The 20,292-nt window shown below is 41.0% G+C and overlaps 1 protein-coding gene across 2 annotated transcripts in view; it reads left to right on the forward strand.

Moving 5' to 3' along the window:
- Positions 1 to 19,805, forward strand: part of LOC129740981 (lachesin-like) — a 343,414-nt gene extending 323,609 nt beyond the window's left edge. For both annotated transcript variants that reach the window (XM_055732646.1, XM_055732647.1), the window contains exon 11: positions 5,640 to 19,805. In XM_055732646.1, the coding sequence (XP_055588621.1) occupies positions 5,640 to 5,776 (137 nt within the window). In that variant the 3' untranslated portion in view covers positions 5,777 to 19,805. The remainder of the gene's footprint in view (positions 1 to 5,639) is intronic.
- Positions 19,806 to 20,292: the final 487 nt, after the last annotated feature.

A 20,292-nucleotide genomic window follows, 5' to 3' on the forward strand; every position in this document is an offset into this window, starting at 1 on the left:
TTTAATTTTAGGATAGCTTTAGTTTTTAGTTTTAAGTTTAAAATATTTTTTACACTACAGGATGTTCTCCTTTATAAAAATGCTTGATTGCGCTCAGCAAATTTAAGTCAAATAAATAAATGTTAGTGATTATTTAACTATAGGGCTCTGAAAGTTCATTATTGAACTGAACACCTAATTTAATGTATTAATGTAATGTAAATGTAATGATGAATTGGTACGAATAAAGATATATTTAAAAAAAAAAATCGTTGCGACTGACGCGTCGAGCACTGGAATCGGTGCCTGTCTCTTGCATCGCCTACCAACTGGAGCAGTTAAGGTGGTTCAGCATCGTAGTCGTTCTCTCACGCCTGCCGAGAGAAAGGGCAAGGGCACGGGAAAATTGAGAAAGAGGGCCTCGCTCTCGTTTTTGGTGTTTTAAAGTTCCATTCGATGATTTACGGAAGGCACTTTTCCTTGCAATCGGATCACAAACCGTTGCTTTCCATATTTGGATGCCACAAAGGCATACCGGTTTATTCCGCAAATCGATTACAACGTTGGGCCACTATTATTCTTAGCTATGATTTTCGTATCGAGTATGTAGCAACGGATTAATTTGGTTATGCCGATGTTCTCTCACGCTTGATAAACAGGCATCATCAAGCTGACGAGGACTTGGAAGTGCTCTCGAGTCTTCGCTTCAAAACGTTCCAGTAACGCAAGAAATGATACGCAAAGCAACTCAAAGCTCATCATCGTTACAGAAAATTCTTAAATATCATCGTCAAGGTTGGCCAGATTCAGCGAAGAAAATCACCGATCCAGAGGCAAGGCATCTATTTTGCCGTCGTTTTGCTATCAGTGAGCCAAATGGCTGCCTTTTGGTTGGAGATAGAATGATCATTCCCGAACCGTATCGCAAACAAATCCTCAAGCAGCTCCACAAGGCTCATCCGGGAATCGTCCGTATGAAATCGATTGCAAGAAGCTATTTTTTCTGGCCGAGGCTGAACGATGACATCGAAGAGCTTGTTCGTTCTTGCACTAACTGTGCTACAGGAGCAAAACTTCTAACGAAAGTTTCCCTTCAGTCGTGGCCCACTCCAACTGGAACTTGACAACGGGTCCACGTAGATTACGCTAGACCAGTGGACTGAACTTACTTCTTCGTAGTAATCGATGCACTTTCAAAATGGCCAGAAATTTTTGCTAAGTCTTCTACAACCACCAAAACCACCATTAAATTTTTACGACAATGTATTACTCGTTTTGGTTGTATGACGACACTCGTTTCCGACAATGGACCTCAGTTCACTAGTGCTGAGTTTCGATCTTTTCTACAGCAGCACGGAACTGATCATAATACTACTGCCCCTTATCATCCATCTTCTAACGGACAGGCAGAACGTTTCGTGGATACATTAAAAAGATCGTTGAAAAAGATCAGTGCAGCAGATTTAGAAGAATCTTTGCAAGTTTTCTTGCAAGCTTATCGAACTACTTCTAATCCACAAAAACCTGGGAAAAAGTCACCAGCAGAAATTATGCTAGGTAGGCAGCCTAGAAGTACTTTTGACTTACTCCTTAAACCTGAACCTAAACCTAAACCTATAATCGAAAATTTCAAACAAAATGTTGCTTATAATTTGAAACATGGTGCGATTGATCGTTATTTTGAAAAAGACGATCTGGTTTACGTACATGCGTTTCGAAGAGGCGATTTTACATGGGCACCAGTAAAGGTCATCAAGAAAAAGGAACCCTTGACGTGAAGAACGCCTTCATAAGCGTCAGTTGGGCAGCGATTGCGTCGTCGCTCATTCTTAAGAGGATTCCGGCAAATATATGTAGGACAGGCTGGTGAATTATTACCTCCGTAACAGCCAACTACAGTATATGAACAGCGAGGGACTGGAAACAGTGAGTGTCTCGGCAGGGATTCAACATGGATCGTTATTTGGCCCGATATTGTGGTGCATTGTCTACGACGAACTGCTGAGACTGCGTCTTCCCACGGGAGTGAGACTTGAGGGATTTGCCAACGACGTAGTTCTCCTGGCATCGGGCCCATCAAGCGGAGAGGTCCAGCTACTCACCACAGTAGCGTTTGAGAAGGTGGAAAGTTGGATGCGCTCCAAGAGCTTGCGTCCGGCTCACCACAAGACCGAGGTGGTGCTGATCACTAACCTGATTTTAGCACAATCAGGGACGATTGCACCTGGATCGTGCGCAATCGAATTCAAGCGTGCGATCAAGTACCTGGGGGTGATGATCGACGACCGGCTGAGCTTTACGACAGCAGGCCTCTCACGGGCAATGTTGAACAACTCGGCATTCCGCTGTAGCAGAAGAAGGGTCCTGGCGAGTGTGAACTCGTCCATTTTGCGGTACGGCAGCAGGCAGTGTAACCTGCAGGCAGTGTAACCTGCAAAAGCTCTGCAGTGTGCAGCGGCTGATGAACCTGCGAGTAATTCACGTATACCGAACGGTGTCCTAGGTAGCTGCTGATGCAGTACCACCATCGGTTTGGACACACTGCGAGGCCCAACCTGCCAAACCTGCGATTACAAAGTAGAGACATCAGAACACGTAGTGTTCAATTGTCCGAGGTTCGAAGGGGTACGCGCTAACATGCTTGCCGTCTGCGGAACAGACACGACAGCCGACCACATGGTGCGGAGGATGTGTGAGGATGCCAATACTTGGCACGTGGTCAGCGATAACTTCCGAATCATTACTGCTCTGCAGAGAAGTTGAAACCAGCACCACTCCGCGACCGGTGTAGGGTGACTCCTACTCAGATAGTAGTGTGCGTCCGAACCTGGCAGTAAACCATACAAAGATAAGATTCTACTTTCCGCGAGCTGCCTGGTACGTCACGCGTCTGTGTGTGGGATACCTCCAACGTTATCATCGTGGAGTATCCGAGGCTGTGGGGATGAGACAAGACCTTCTCCGCAGTCGAACTCGTAGGAGGTAGAGTATTCACGTCGAGGAGTACTCTCGGTTAGAGTGGTCTCACGTCGCCGTCGGATGAGCCACTCGAGTCGGGTAGGATGATTTCAGCGTCGGGATTCATCTGAATCGCGAGCGTTAAATACCCGTACGTGTGCTGAGCCTAGGGTATCCAGCCACAATTTGCAAGCCAAAGGAAGAAGGTAGACCGGTTGGAGAAAAATACCCTTTCGGCGGGGGGCATTCGAGTAGTGTGCATCCGATCCTAGCAGTAAAGCATACAAAGATAAGACTCTACCTTCTTTTTTTTTATCAGTTGATGACCCAGGTGGTAAATCCGTTTTACGGATTGCATTCCAAGGCACGGCGAACCACCGCGTCCTCCAGTTTGCTACTCTGGGTCCATGGGTGTAATTGGACGACTCATGAGACAATGCTAAGGAGCATTGTACCCTCTACGCCATAAAATCCACCTGGGGCCGCTTGACCTTTGTTCCCACCTCGAACTGTTTAACTCACTTTCATCTTTAATTGTGGGAGGTCGTTTTGCGCTAAAGCGCTCCAAGGCAATATTCGTTTTCAAATCCTCTGTCAGCAAATACCACATTCCAACATCACTCGATGCGCAACACCTCTTCTGACGACTTAGGACCCGACATCTCATCGTGTTAAAAGAGGTCTCCTTATAGCGCAACTAGTAACTTTGTGGATCTAGTCCAGGAAGTCGGGAAGTACTCAAGTCGGGTGCTTTACTCCCCGAAGCGCAAATCGAGCTATAGACCGCCCTCATCATGTCGCGGTTCAGGCACAACACTTCCCGAAACGCGTGTCGGACCCTGACACCTCCGGCATACTGTGCCTCACTGACACTGACGTGTAAAACACGTCTCTTAGTGATTGGCCCACCATTGGGCACCACTTTGCGCATCTACTCATTTTGCGAGTTGGGTCTACACCCACCGAAACGCAAAACGAATTGGCGATCGCTCTTCCTCCGGTCACGTCCGCATTTCAGAGCCATGACCCCCCGAACGCGTGTTGGACCTTCACCGTCACACCCGAGTTCTGGTACCTAAGTAGCCACTTCTTCCGCGCGGGTTTGGCAGACCCGTTGACGGCCTCTAGTGAGTTTAGTGATAGTGACACTTGCAGACACTTTTCCGCCAAGAGGTGGAACTGGAACTACCAGCCCAGAGCAGACTCTGCCTTCTGCGTACGCCGAGCTGTTAGGTACGTCGCGAACGCTGTGTAGGATACCTCCACCGCCGCGAAGTATCTGAGAAGAAAGCGCTCCCTACGACGGATAAGACTTGACTTTCTTCGCAGTCGAACTCGTAGAACTCGGAGAAGAGTATTTACGCCTCGAAATACTCTCGAGAGAGTGACTTCACGTTGTCGGTGGGTGAGTCACTCGAGTCGGTAGGATGACGTCTTCGCCGGGAATCATCCGTGTAGTTTCGTAGCCCCGGACGTGTGCTGTGACAGGCGTGTGTCCAGGATAAGCTGTTCTCAATTCGGCACACGGACAGGCAAAGAGGAGAGGGCCTCAAGCCAAACCAAGCGGAGCCAAGATTTCGAGTCGTTGGAGGAAAGGTCATTGGTCACTTGTAGTGATCTCGAACAGAGGCGGAGTGCACAATAGTCGTGCCAGCCAAGCGAGCCTCGAGTTACGAGTGAAGGCCGGACCTCGAGTCGCCAGAGGAGAGGTCCTTAGCCTTGAATTGTAACAACAGGCAGGTTATATATGCTGGAGTTTTGACTTAAAATTGAGTAAGCCGATGAGCGCTTGAGCGCGGAGTTGGTCTCCCTTCTAGGGTACAGGTCTCGATGCAGGGCCGGATGGGAATTATGACCAGAGGCCCCAGGTGGACTTTATGGCGTAGGGGTACATAGTATCTAGAGTCTACCAATTGCACCCATGGACCCAGAGTAGCATACTGGGGGGACGCGGTGGCTCGCCGTGCCTTGGAATATAATCCGTAAAAAGTTATAATATTTTAATGGCATTTCGGCGAGATGAACTCTAGTAGAATGAAATTGAAAGATAGGAAATGATAGGTGGATAGTTAAAGCTAGGGCGCTTTTGAAGAAGAAAAATTGAAAGGTGGTTTTCTAGGGCATGTAGGAGAAAGCTCAAACTAATCGGTTGAATCTTTGCTCGGCAACGGTTAATTCTTTATGGGAGGCGAAGCAATCGCAGCTCCCATACAGAATCAACCCGATGGATTAGATGTGTACCTACACATGTGTGTAGGTTCATCTCGCCGAAATGCCATTAAAATATTATAACATAGTTATGACGGCGATAAAAATCTGAAAACAATCCGTAAAAAGGATTTACTACCTGGGTGATCAACTAATAAAATAAGATCACCCGCCCATGCCAAACTAAGTCATTGGTGCGGCTTGCAAAGACTTTGAAAATCGTTAATTTGTAATTTTACTTCAGATGATATTGAGAAATAAAAACTAGTTTGAGTTTTATTAAATAAAAAAATACCACTTTCAAGTTGACCCCCTGTATATAGAAATTTTTCAAATGAATTCCACAAAATTTACTTTTCATGTTTTAAAACATGTTCATGGGTAATTGAATTTTAATGGTTTCTATACACACTTTGCAATTCGTTTCATCGATTGCACTTCAAAACGAATTCTGATAAACTTTTTTTTCTCTATTCCAATGTCCTACTTTGCAGCGTTCTTCCGAGTGCAACTCATTCTGTCCAGTATCTTGAGCTCAACTCTTCTGCTAGCATCGTTAGCCAGTTCCGGCATCAGCATCAGTTTAGGCAGCAGCAGCATCAGCAAAAGCCGCCCTAAAGTTCTACACTAATAGCCATCCACTACAAAGTAAGTAAGTTAGCAAAAAGCAGAATGGAAAACCATCATCCAAAGGTTTGCCAAACAAATCGAACGCATGGGTCCTAAGAGTAAACTCGTAGACAGAGGCGGTTTAAGAAAACCGGAAGAAAAATACTTAGAGGAAAAAGTTGTTGTAGAAAGTAAACGAGCAAAACACGGAACAAACAGCGATAGAACATAATAGTTTACAAGAGTCCAACCATTTGTATAGCTAGTTAAACGGTTCGTTAGGAATGAATTTATCCAATTGAAGATCTGAGAGCGAGAGAGATAGAGAGAGAGAGAGCGATACTTGAGTTGAATTGAATAGTAAAGAGTAGGAAGGAGAAAAAGTAAATTGCCAAATGAAGTTATGCTAATTAGCGGAAGGCTGCGTTCTTGGCCATTATAACGACAAAACTGCAAATCTTATGTAAACGATTCAACCGCGCAAAAACAAATAAAAAATACATGGAACAAATTAAACAGTGGATCTGTATAACCAAAACACACTCGTATAACTGAAAGCAGGGTTTATTAGCGAAAATAAAAACAGTCACACAAACATCCTATATACCAAACTAACAAAATACAAAAAAAAAATGAAACAGATAAAACAAATTGTATTAAAAAAAAACTATATACATATATGCTAAACCTAGTGATAGAAGAATAATTTATAGTAAATGACTAGCAATACAAACTTAACTAAGGAAAGCTGAGGTAAAAAGTTTCGTTTTTGATATCAATCCAAGTATGGCAATTAGCGGGCTTAACACAGTACTATGAAGTAAAAAAAAAAGCAGAACAACAAATGGTTCCCCTTGATTTTGAAAGGGTGCACACTAATTTGGCACTGGAGCACCCATTATTAGTTCCAACTAAATGCTTTAGGAAGCTATTTTTCACCAGGTGAGCTTAGTTTGGATTTTTTTGTGAGAGTTGAGTGCCATATTCCAAAATAGGTCGAATTCGTTGATAGGATTTTCCTCCTGAATTAACTAGCAAGAAATTTGACTGTGGTTAGTTTGGAACAATTAAATTGTTTAATACAAGAAGTGCAACAGGAGAACTGCATTCCACATACAGGGACCGGCACGGATAAAAATTCACTCATCGTTTGAATGTTTATAAAATTTTTATTTTTATGAAGGGATTAGTCACTGTTATTTAAGTTTGTTACATTTTTGATTGCGTTTTCTGTTCTTCTGTTCATAGGAATAACGGCTAATTTAATGGATTGTCCTCCTTTGGCACAAATACAATATATTTGACTTTTTATCACTCCGCCACAGTTTTCACGAAATGGCACGATTCAAGATTCTACCAAAATAGAGTATCAACTTTGTGAGACCTATGGAAGTGCTAAACGGAAAAAAACGATCGCATTTGGAGGGAGTCTTCTTTGTATACTTATCCGTTGATTGTGTTAATCGTCATTTAACAGTGACTGATTTGCAACTTCCACAAATCGTCAGCTATCTCAAGTGCTAAACATCAATTTTTTTCAGCGAGACTTGTCAATGAACATTTTCCTGCTGGAAACTTTTCAGGTGCCCGCTCAATAGTTCATTTGGCTGTCCGGTATGATTTTTTTTTCTTTCCAATTTTTTGCGCACGATTTGACCACCGTTTTTTTTATTTTACCGGTGGACAGTTTTTTTTTACATTATATAAATGAAGGTAGGTTTCTTTAGTATTTAGCAAGATAAACCAGACAGATTTTTTTTCATTTCCCCAATCGAAATATTCGGATAGCGCTTGAAAATTTCTTTGTTGTTCAAATTTAAGCTCACTTTTAGATACTCTAGGACTCCTTGAATAATTTACCACATAAAATTTGGTTGAATAATAGATAATCCGCTGTTTTTGGGTCTACAACTGGGATTTTGCAAGTTTTATTTATTTTTCTCGACCCTGCCCGAAAAACTTGATCAAAGAGCTTCTGTATTGGACGCTATCTTACCTGGCGTTTATTTATTTATTTATTTTTTATTTATTAATTTCTATTCAAGGGAAAACAAACTGTGGTCCATATTATGACTTAAAATAAATATAAAAAGACAAAAAGTCTAATTACAGGGTTCTCAATACACCTAAAACTTTACTTCGAAAAACATCTCTTGAAACGTCAAAGTCGAAGTGCTCAAAAAACGGTTGAATGTTTTCATAACACCGATGATAGCGCTATTAGTTCCATAGATGTTAAATCGAATGGGAACATACATTCGAAGATCTTGGTTTCCAAATCCACGGGGTCGCACGCTTAGAGGAATGGCTTCCAGGAGCGTGGGGCAGTCAATTCGCTATGTCAAAAGATCGTCGACGAAAGAAGCTCGTGCTGCGTTTCTGCGGGCTTGAAGAGTGTCTATATCTATGAGACGGGTATCGATATTCATAGCTTGGCAAGTAAAACTGGTCTTGCCAAAGCAGGTTTCTAAGGACGAATCGCAAGACATCTCTCCTGTAACCTTTTTATACACCGAAAACATGTTAGTCTCCTTCCACAGTGAGGGGAAGGTAGCTCTGACAAACGAAACTTGGAAAATAAGCCTAACAGAATTCAGGCATGAAATGTTTAATAGAAGTAGCAGGAATTCCATCCGAACCCGTAGAGAAAGAATAATTGAGCTTAGCTGCTGCTTTAGAGATGACTGCATCCTCAACTACAATGTTGTTTATAGAGAAACCCAGCGGCGCAATGTTTCTGATAGCACTATCCAAATGTTCAGGGGATGTCGAAGCTGAATTAGAGATGGACGAGAATTGTTGGACAAAGAGATTACAGACTCCACGATTCACGATCCACAATTTACAATCAGAGTTCGCCGTATTGTAATCCAGAAACATTTGGGTTGGCAGATCAGGTTCATTCCGCTGACTTTTAACATGTTTCCACAACATTATGGTCTGGACTCACGTTGAACTCAATTAAAAAATGGCACATTTCTTTGCCGTCTTCAGTCGTCGTAGTTCAAATGTGATCCAAGGAGTCCGTATATTCTCTTCAGTAATGTGTTTTGGTGTGTTCATTCAAGATGTGCGAGAAGGTTTTGGAGGCAGCGTTGGGATCAGATAGGTCGAGCCCAGATTCCCTGTCGATGGTAACCAGGGTAAGGGAAATCTCGTCAAAATCGGCGTTCTTGAGGTCAAGATAGAAGGGTGGTAATTTTGCGACAGGAGCCAGTCTAGGGACATCGAGCGAGACCAATAAAACAGGATGATGGTGCACTGCTTTATCGTACGGAGCAGGAGACAAAACAAAGGACAGTACACGAGTCCCATCGCTGGTAAAGCAAAGATCCAACATAAGACCGTTTTTGTTTGCCACGCTGTTAATCTGCCGTAAAGTACTCTGTACGCTGTATTCAGAGAGTCTAGTATGACGTTCAATAGGGTCGAAAAAGTTAAGCATACTGGATCCGGGTAGAGAAAGATACCATGGTTTGTGACGACGGCGAACTGAGTCACTCGTTACCTCAGGGTAGGCTTCATTTGCTGGGTGGACAAACGACCTGAGGGGAAGGGGCAAGCAAACTGATGGAACTAGAACCCAAAATGTAAAAGGGGGTTTCGGACGTGTTACTGACAAAGTGACAAATACATTTTTAACAATTTATTCTTGGTTTCATTTTAGAGGAAAGGGTTCAGGGATAAGGGAACGTTGAGGCCTATTTACAAATATGTTACTTGCCGGCGTATGATGACGGCATTCCGAGCGATGTCGATGGCCGTGCGCGTTGACGAGATGGTTGATGGGTCGTGTGGTTCTCCCGGGGAATGCCCAGTCCATGGACGCACGTGGTGATACCTGCGCCACGGAGGGTACTTTCCGAGGCCGAACTACCAGCGCGCCCTTCTTTCTCGACCGGTAATGCACTGCCGGATCTATCGGGATCGCAGGGTAGTTCCTCCTCTCGATGACTCGATTGAAGGCGCACCAAATTTACACTACGGTGCGCAGGGCTGGAATTAGAGTCAGGGAGATAGCCCGGACCCTCGGATCAACGACTCTGGTGGACGACTCTGGAGATCTTGGTGTGGTCGTGTGGTCCTCGGAGCTTGGACCGGATGGGGCCGGTAGATGGCTGGGCCCGTTGGTTGTCTTTCAGAAGAGTCTTTGGAGACCGGACTGGTCTAAGGAAGTAGATTCGATCGGTGACAGGCAGCTGACACGACTGGTGCCTTCTCCGAACCACGTGGTTCTTTTTCTGAACAGGTTTGCTGGCGGACGGAATTGGACGTCAGCACCGATCAGCGACCACACTTTGAATGAATCGTTTTGTTTTCGGCGCCTCTTGCTCGCTCCGGAACTGCCATCGAAAAAGGGTTGCCAGCAAGGATGGTCTGAATCCACTCGTTCACTCAATCGCGATGCACTCTTCAACGATTCACTCAAGCGCTCTTTCGGATCTCGCGAATCTTTGTCTGAACCGAACGCTGGGGGAAAAAGAATAACGTTGATCGAATCTGATTGTGAGTGCTGCTAGTTTTGAACGTTGGGCGCTTGCATACGGGCAAGTTTGAATCATGCAATGATGCAATCATCGACTTTCCTGGCTCCAGATATTCGTTCGCTGATCCGATTCAACTGGTTCAACTGAAAGAAGGAATCGAATCGGCAAATGATTGACCCGCCGTTCGTTCAGATATCTTTCAATCGCCGCACACAGTATTAAACAAAAAAATCATTGCGACCAAACGGTACACGGTAGACATTTGAATTCTTCGCAACATGTTCATATTTTTTTATGATCTTTCTTATTTTCAAAGAAAAAACTGATTTTATTGCCAAGGGATATGAAAAATAAGTTAAAACTTTGATGTACCGTAAACTTTGATCAGCGGGGTAACTTTGATTAACATGAAATTTTTGCAGATAATCATCATTAACTTAGTAAAAAGATAAAATATCTGCAAACTGTTTACTACGTTTGAAAGCCTATGAGTTGAGCTACAAATATGCTAAATTTGGTTTTTATTAGAAGATTTTTTATATTACTGAAACTATAATTTCAAAATCTCAAAATATCTCGTTTTTTGAAGGCTCACAAACAAACATCTCTTCTGATCAAATTTTAGCATTTAGGAGCAGATGGGTTGGTTAATGCAAAAGTTCAACTTTTTTCTTGTTGTAAGTTTAGTATAAGTGTTATTTTTATGGTCATTTGATGATAGTTTTTGAATATTAAAAAAATCGGTCATTTTCCATGAAAAAGCCGGAGAAGAAAAAATGGCTAAAATCCTATCAAATGGTTAAGTTTGAAGAAAAAAATGAACATGGGAACAGAGCGAGGATTTAGGGAATTGCATGAAGATAAAATTTCGTTTGTTTTTAAGATAAAAAAATATTGAGAATTGTTTATATTTTTGCCCCTAAACGTATGCAGCAACATTGTCCATCTTTTGAGTATATTTGTTTCGAGATAAAATTTGAAAGCATGTTAAAATACATTAATCAAATTTGGGAACTTTTTTGGCAGTAATAGAGAACACTATCAATTTTTTTTTTTGAAAATTAAGGTTTTAAGTCAATAATCAACTTTCCCAAAGACCGCTAGAAATTTTGACTTTTGAGAGAAAAGTTATTGAAGTTTTCCTGTAGAAAATTTTGTCCAAATTTGAAAAAAAGGGGTATTGAAAGTTGTTGAATGAGCTCAAATATTCATCGTCAAATATTTAATGACTTCCATGAGTGATGTGAGGAATAGTTGCAATCAAATCTTTTGGGTCTTTTGCATAATTCAATTTTTATTTTAAGTGATGTATCTCTGAAACTAGAAAATTCAATGAGATATTATTAATTGATTCAAAAAAATCTTTCCTTGTGTTTCCATGTACGCTTGTTTGTTTATCAGTTATCAAAAATCAATTTTACCTAAAACTGACCAATTTTAAAATTTACACACGCCATTTCACCAAAACTAGAGGTGAGAGACTAAATTTGACAAATGTTTTGAATTTTAAGACGCAAATTTTTTCCAAAATCCGTTTTTGAAACAAAGGTACCAAAAATGCTGTTTCCCTGTGTTATTTATTAATATAAAAATGAAGATTAGTTTGGATTAAAATTTGTTCAAATTTGAAACTAATCATGAGTTTTATTTCATCACAAAAGGCTAAATTTTGATGAAAAAATAACAACACTATGAACAAAAATTAGCAAATGTTGTAAATATATGAATAATAAATGTATGATGAAAACATTATAAACTTATGATTAAACTATTAAACCATCGCAAAGTTTAGACAAAAAATTTACAAAAAACAAAACAAAAATATTGAAAATTCTATTAAAACTGCGCCACAGAAAACCATCACAGAAGTTTTGGTTCAAATCACAGAATTCGAGAAATTTTTTTATCAAAAACATAGTTATTTTTTGGAAACCTTGGGATTGAATAAACAATAGTTTTTGTCTCTTAAATCATTCTAGATGAAGCTTTGAACTTGCTTGAAGAATTGAAACATTTTTTTATAATTTTTCATGGATTTTTCAATACATGTTAACAAAAACAGTCGAAAAACGGAAGAATACACAAAAAAAAGTTATGAAGTATTTAAAGTTAATAATTGAAGATATTATTTTAATAATAAGATGAACAAGTTTTATAATCTCTTTTCACCGATAATGAAAATGGATACATTTCTTTTTTCATTACATTTATACCCATCATCTCTTAAGTTGATGTATACACATTTCTTAAAATCGAAAATGGGTAATATTTTGCTTTAAAAACGGTTTTTGATAAAAGTAGTTTCTGAATTATCAATTTCATAATTCAAACAACAAATCAAATGTATTAATGATACTACTCATCATAAAAAAGGATCCACCTAATGCTGACGCTCGAGCTACTTTCATAAGCGCCCGAACGCAGGCAACCAAACTGTAGCAAAACCAAATTTGCGAGCAGAACGAATGATCGGATGCGGTCGAAAGAATTGCAATCATCAATCGCTCGCTGATGATATTCGTCTGCGATTCTTCTGTGCAGAATCATCTTCCAAAGCAATCGCTTGATGATTGGATTATAGCATCGCAGACAGGCAACCCAATCGCCTCCTGAATGAACTAAAGAGGTTGGCTGGAAAGTCCGATTGGTTCGCTCACTGAGTGCCATCGTGTGTAATTTTTTCGAATGCGTTCGGGGAATGGGTTACCTCAAAGAGTGAGAGAATCATTTTATGTTCGTCGATTTATTCGCCAATCACCATCCTTGGTTGCCAGTATTCCGGTCGAAATATGATGTTGTCGATGAGAGTTCTGATAGATGAGGGATGGGAGACATTGGTTAGGACAAAGTAAATTTACTACATAAGTAAAGTTACTAATTTCTCTAACCGTTATACAATGCAATAATCCGAGGCCCCTGTACATGAAGGTTCGTATTACATTGTTCCTACGGTTAGTCCGTAACACTTCCACCCGGGCAAATTGAAGTCACCAATTACGAGAATGTCATCTTTGGGTGCACAGAGAGAGCTAACTTTAGATAAGCAGCGCGTAAATGATTCAGCTAGAGTAAAATTTTCGTAGGTGATGGAAAGAATTAGAGAAACATGAGGTATCAAAGAACGAAAGAACATTAGTCGTATATATCATGAATTTTTCGAAAAAGATACAACGGCTTACCGGCAGAACTTGAATCTGCAATCTCCGCTTCAGTACAACGGCGCAATCGACCATGTGCTCACTCGGCTAAAATCCCGAGTCGATGGGTGGTGTTAGAGAAACAAGAGAGATCAATAGTGGGAAAGATTACATGCGGGATATACATGGTGTTTCGATAGAAGGTCGGCAGAGCTCGATTGCTCGTGTTGGCCGATTTCATCACGTTCACGAAGCGGAGATTGCAGGCTCAAGTTCTGCCGGCGAGCCGTTGTATCTTTTTCGAAAAATTCATGATATTTACGGCTTACGTTCTTTCGTTCTTTGATACATCATGTTTCTCTAATTCTTTCCATCACCTACAAAAATGTGATTATTTTCAGGTACAAAGATATACCAAGCGATTTCATAACATCAGTATTGAGCTAGAGTAACATTTTTCGTGCGGTCGGCAGGCAGATATAGTACGCAGGCATAAAGTTTACGATCACCAAGATCAATGCGGATAAATACAAGTTCCAGATCGCTCCAGGAACTGTCTCCGATGATCAACGCTGGAAGATCCGACTTAACGGCAATTAACACTCCGCCACCGGTGCGCGGTCTTTTCGCTATTACGTGAACTACGATCGCAACGAAACACTTAATAGTCACGGTCAAATATCTCGCTCAAAAAAGTGCGGTCGTTCAGCCATGTTCCCGTGAAGGCAAAAACGTCGTAACAGCAACATGAGCTTGTGAGCAGATAGTCTGCTAGACACGAGTTCATACCTCCAACGTTTTGGTAGTACAAGGTTATGCAGTCAAAAATTTCCGAGGCAGAGCTAGATCCCCGAACACTGGAAAAGAGAGTACCATCAGATAGAGAAAACCGGTCAGGAGTGTCTTGCTAGACTGAATTCACAGGAAAACGGAGCGACTGAGTTGAAGGGCAAAGGGGTCTCCGTTAGACCTGATACGTTGCGTCCCGGTGCTGAAGGCTTTGTGCAAGTTGCTACATTTTTGTGGTCCAGAAAATAGCATGCCGGAGAACTAGTGACCGTAACACGTTGATAGGCTCGCAGTGCGCTGGAAAGGGAGAGTCCATCACGAGAAGGAAGGTCAACAAACAGCGCGACTGAGTCGATGAGTTCAGAGGTCTCCGAAGCAGGCTTGTAAATGGTCACCATCGTTTGACCTTTTTCTTAGACATCCACAACACATCGTTCTTGACAATCATGAAGAGCACAATCTTTTGATCGGAGAGCAAAAAAAATGTCAAATGAAGTTTTGATTTTTGTAGTGGTTAGTCGTTTGACTTACATTCCTTATGCATAAATAATCATTCCACATTGTTCGACCAACACATCCAAACATCACCCGGTGCTGCAGAGCCGCAGATTTTTTTTTTCCACAGGAAAGAGTGAATAGAAAAGATTGTATTTGCTTATTGAACCTGTAGGTTCTGCTGCGTGAAAGAGAAAGGAGACGACGTAAACTGTCGGGAATACTGGTAGTTTGACCATCAAATTACCGCTCTCGTGTACCAGGACGTGAAATTTCGTTCGACAATCACACAAAGAAGAATGCACGTCGTTTCATCTGATGGTAGTCGACTGTTCCGCAAGTGTTTGGTCGCATTCGTTTGATGTCACGAACATTGAAACTGATAAAAGCAGGCTGTGCGACTTTCAGAGAAAATGTCGATAGTTTACAAGTTTGCTCCGAAGTGTCATTTGTCGTGACCTAAGCCGTGTTGGTGATTGAGTAGTGTAGTTCACTATTGGATTTAAACGATGGATGCCCTTCGAAGGAAGAAAAGGAGCACGAGCGCTGTTCCGGAGGATGAAGTCAGCTTAGGTCACAACACCTTGGTCGGTGCGTCCCGATGAAGAAGCCCGTGAAGAAGCTTTTGTACAATCGTACTTGTAGGCAGGCAGTAGGTGATTCAGGTCAGGGCCGGGACGACTGATGACGCTGGCTGGAATCAGTGCGACTGACTCGAAGTGATAACAGGTCTCCAAAATTCCCAATTCGTTGCCTCTCGGTTGAACAAACATTGTCAAAGCGAGGAAGAGCAGTTGTAGGGTCGTCGTCATGTCGAAGCGGGGTTGGGTGATGCATCGCTAACAGAAGCTGGGGTTAGAACCCTGGAGTACCAATTCTCAAAGTAGAAGATAATCTACTGGGTACAGCTGGCGATATAACTTGGCTTGTGGGAGCCTTTTGGAGATGGCGGATGTAGAAAGATTGCCTGAACAAGTTTTTTAAGCCTGAATCCACGAACTCTCGGAATAGCCCTCCAGCAGGCCATGTGCAACCGTCAAATGCCGAGGGGTTTAAGGCTTAAATCAACGTCGACTTTAAAAGCGACCGACTTGAGTTGGGATAAGTCGGAGTCTTTTTTTACCAAAAGGTGTGTCTCAGCAACAACGCAGGATAGGCATTCCTTCATCGATATCAGCTGCCGTCTCGTGAGGGGTTTTTAGAGGGTAATTGATGCGACGGAGTTTATTCGATTGGCTATCAAGCTTTGGTCATGGGCTAACTTTGGTCGAAGAAATGTTCGGACAAGTTCCAGAACTCTTTCCAGGCTGGCGTTGAACTTCGCGAATTCAGTTTTTTCACGCAACTAAGAACTTGGCACATTCCTCATATAACCAATGGAAACCTTTCAATTCACCTCTGGCCTTGAGGTGCGAAGAGCTGAGCCCAGCACATTTGAAGTGAACGAAGATATCGCAAAAGCTTGACACTTGATGCAAGGACCTTAAAAACTGCAATACACTAACGACAGCGATGGCCTTGCTTCTGGGCTTGCCTCTTCTTCGATGCCCATTTGGATTCCAGTTAAGAGCCTCTCTGCAAATCTCGTTTTCATCTCTTCGCAGCGTGTGCCCAGTCCATCTTCACTTACGTTCCCGATTTTTAGCGCCTTTTGATGACACCGGCGATGTAGTTCTTCATTTGAGATCCAATTGTCAGGCCACCAAGCGCGGATGATATTCCGCAGGCACACCTGTACAACAATACGGATTATACGTCTGAGTTGAAGATTCGGATCTTAGTTCGTAGAGAGATCTGGCGTGAGATGTTTCGGAGACTCGCAAACGCAAATCGGGCTTTTCTGATCCGGGTTTCAATGTCCTTCTTGGTACCACCATCAGGCGTAGTCTGGCTACCAAGATACTGGAGCACTCCACTTTCTCAATCTGTTTCCAGCTACCACGAAATTGGAACGATTTTTTGTGTTGATTTCTATCGACTTGGTCTTTCCGACATTGATTTTGAGAGCTGCTGCCTTGGAGCTTTCGGTGAGGTCGTCGAAATAGCTCTGCATGCCTTGTTGTGTTTGGGCGAGCAAAACAATACGGTCTGCCAGGTCAAGGTCGTTCAGTTGCTCCATTGTTGAAGGATTCCACGGCAATCCTCGGTTTGGTCCACAGTCAATCGATCCAGTCAAGATCTCATCCATTACGATGAGAAAAAGCAGCGGTGATAAAATACATCCTTGTCTCACTCCAGCATTTTCCGGGATTGGTTCGGACAAGGTATTACAAGGTAGCTCCACTGAAAATTTTCTCAATTACGATTCATGCATTCAAAAATAATTCATAAAACAAAGTGTTGCATTTTTTTTGAATACACTCCTTATTCAACACTTTTTTTTTCAATATTGTAAATGTACCGAATGATTTGTTTCGGGATTCAATGTCCCGACTCAGCAAATATGTATGTACAACCAAACCCATCAAATTGTTTAGGGTGTAATCGTTTTGCCATAAAATTGAATCGGAGCTTTAAACCCGTTTCCCGTTCCGGTTTTCCCTTCACAGGGTCGTCGGGAACAAACATATTAGTAAAATCGACTCAAACGTTGCATATTTTCCGGGAAAATTCCTGCACCGGGTTGGTAAAATTGAAACACATCACCAATAACCCACTACAAGGCAGAACGTCCCATTTAGATGCTGAGGGTTGGATTTTGACCAAGTCAACACAATTTAAATCCTATTTTGTCGGTTCGGGTGAAGAAATGGAAAAAAATTAAATCATTCCTGTTTCCTGGTTTCTTCCATAGACTCATGGAAGTAATGCGGAGATGGGAAACAATTAAAACTTGCCATCCATTATTGTTGTTGTTATGATGTGGATGGGACGAGAAAATTCAAACGAAAATGCAGCAAAAGGACGGGCAATCGAATTATGGTGTGCTCCCGTTCAGATTGAACTTATGAAAGCAGAAAATGCTATTATTTTCAGATGAGAAAAGTAAAATAATCTGTTTTTGAGTTTACTTAGCTTCGTCGATACTTTGGGTTAGCTCGGTAAATTGATGAAATCTGCATAAAGATGAGATAGTCTGCTTCGAAAGCAGGTGAAACTAGGCTAACCTAATTTACGAACAACTTTCAGTGTTTAATTAAGTCTGGAATGTCTTGGTCACGTAATTTAAAACAAAAACTTCAAGCTGTTCTATCAGTTTCAAGCATAGCATGAAATCAGGATCTACGATCAAAATTCAGGATAAAGAAACTGGAAGGATCAGGATTCCAAATCAGTATCTAGGGTCAGGGTCAGGGTCAGATTCCTGAATAAGTATTCGGATAATGAATCAGGATCAGCATCAGAATCCAGGATCAGTATCAGGATCCAATATAAGGGTCCAAAATCAAAACCTAGGTACGGGATTTAGGATCAGAATCCGGATACTGAATCCAAGAACAATATCCAGGAACAACATCATAATTCGGGATCAGAAAATCATACTGTCTTATCTTGTCTTAATCCGAAGAGATTTTTTATAAAATTTTGAAGTTCAAAATAAACTAATCTGTTGGGCGCCATCTATGTAATACGTTGTTGTTGGGTAAAATCGAACATTGTTTTCAGGGTTGTTCCGATACTTTTCAAAATGTCCAAAGTGTAGTTTTTCTTTATGAGAATGTTATTAATGAAATCATTTACGATTAAAATGATGAAGATAGAACTAGCCTTGGAAGTGCATAACAAGTTTAAATTTTATTGCAGAATAATCAAAGTCTTTCAAAAATTTCTTAGTTATAAATACTTTGTGGTATTTAAAAAAATTGATTTGATATTCTACCATAAGATAATGTTGGATGTCGTTTATTTAAAAGTGATCTTCATACTAATTGATTTTTTCTATGGCGTTAACTTTCAAATTGAATTTAGATAAAATTGAAAACAAGAGCTTAACATTTTCCGCTGGTTATAAACATTTGTGACACTTATTTTTTGTAATTTGATCAAAAGGGAACTGTTTGTTAAAACAGGTAAATTAATAATTCAAACAACAGGTTTGTAACGGAGCTGTAGACAAAGTTTTGTTTGTGCAATGCTAAAGTTTCATATAACTAAAAATAAAATGTATTTGTTTGTCGTTTGCACACACAAACGTAATGAAAACATATCAAATCCCAAGTCCTCCAAAACTGAAAACCACAAATACATAAACAAACCTGCTGCACAATGAGCACACTATCAGCAAAAATGTTCCTATCGAGGGTCTGAATCGAGTAGAGGCGCGTTGATTCGATCCGTCTTCAATCAAAAGGTGAGAATGGAACGTGTCTCACATTCTGTCCAGAAAGAAAAAAAAGTTTTCCTAACCGGAACTCGAAGAAAGTTGCTACGCATCACTCGATACAAACGAGGAAAAATAGAAAATGCCAAGAAAAAAAGTGACCACTAACGAATCTCGACGAAGTCTGTTGAGAAAATATTGAACGTGTAGACGAGTTAGTCGAACAAGTGCTTATTGGCAAACTGTAAATTACTTTGCTAACAAGCAGATTTAGCGGGAAGAAAGAAAAATTTCCACTTCTTCCGGATGGAGAGAGGAAAATATATATAATCAATTGTACAGTGCCAAAAGTTTGTTATAGCTATCAATCAGAAGGAAAATTTCGTATAGATATAAGATAAGTTCCTTGAATACGAGCGGTCCTCAGTTCCAAACTACTTTAACAAAAGTTGAAGCCTATCTAAAAGGTGGCAAATTGAACCATTATACATAAGTACATGAATAATTAAATAAACTGTCAAATTAGCTATTCGTTTCTGGTACATCGACTCTGTATGCTGCACGAATGACAATTATAGCAAAGTAAACAAAATTGTATATCAAAACACACAACAACACATACACTGACACAAAAACACCTACACCAACACTAACAATTGTATTGTCAAACAGGTAATTTATAAGGGCAAGCTACTATTTACAGAATCCACATATACATATATCGAACCCAAACTAGGAGCGAGTAAAACAATTAACTTAACAAACACACACATACCGTGGCCAATGTATACAACTTCCTACTGTATGCCGTCGTTTTGAGTTTCCCGGGAGAATTATATACGATTTTGCCAATCTGTGAACAACCAAACAAAAACAAAAATACTAACACAATCTTTTGTTATCGATTGATTATTGAAAGAAAGTTTAATGAAAAAATATATAGAGAGATACGCTTTGAATAAAAACCTGAGCTGTCAATTTATTTTTTGATATCCGAAAGCCATCCCTAGTAATAATTTAGAAAATTTTCAGGGAACCATTCAGAGTCAACTCACGCTTTTGTATCAACTTTCGAAGATTTATGATGCTGACTTCTTCATTAACAAAGCCGATGTTATAGCAATTGCCCATTACGCCAGGGATCGTCAATAATCGAATTAACCAGTCGTAAACTTAAAAACCTCTCCACAATTAGAAGATTTACAATAACAAACAGTAGGGGGTAAACGTCAGCTATATGGAGATTTCCAGAAGCCAGAGACAGCCGTTTTCTACAAAAAAAAGCCCTCAAGCGGTGCAGTGTATCAATCGAAGAGGATTCCAGTGTAGGTTTATGAATAAGCATTCCAAAATTATTTTTGCACGTAGA

Source organism: Uranotaenia lowii, chromosome 2, assembly GCF_029784155.1.
Source record: "Uranotaenia lowii strain MFRU-FL chromosome 2, ASM2978415v1, whole genome shotgun sequence".
NCBI classification, from domain to species: Eukaryota; Metazoa; Arthropoda; class Insecta; order Diptera; family Culicidae; genus Uranotaenia; species Uranotaenia lowii.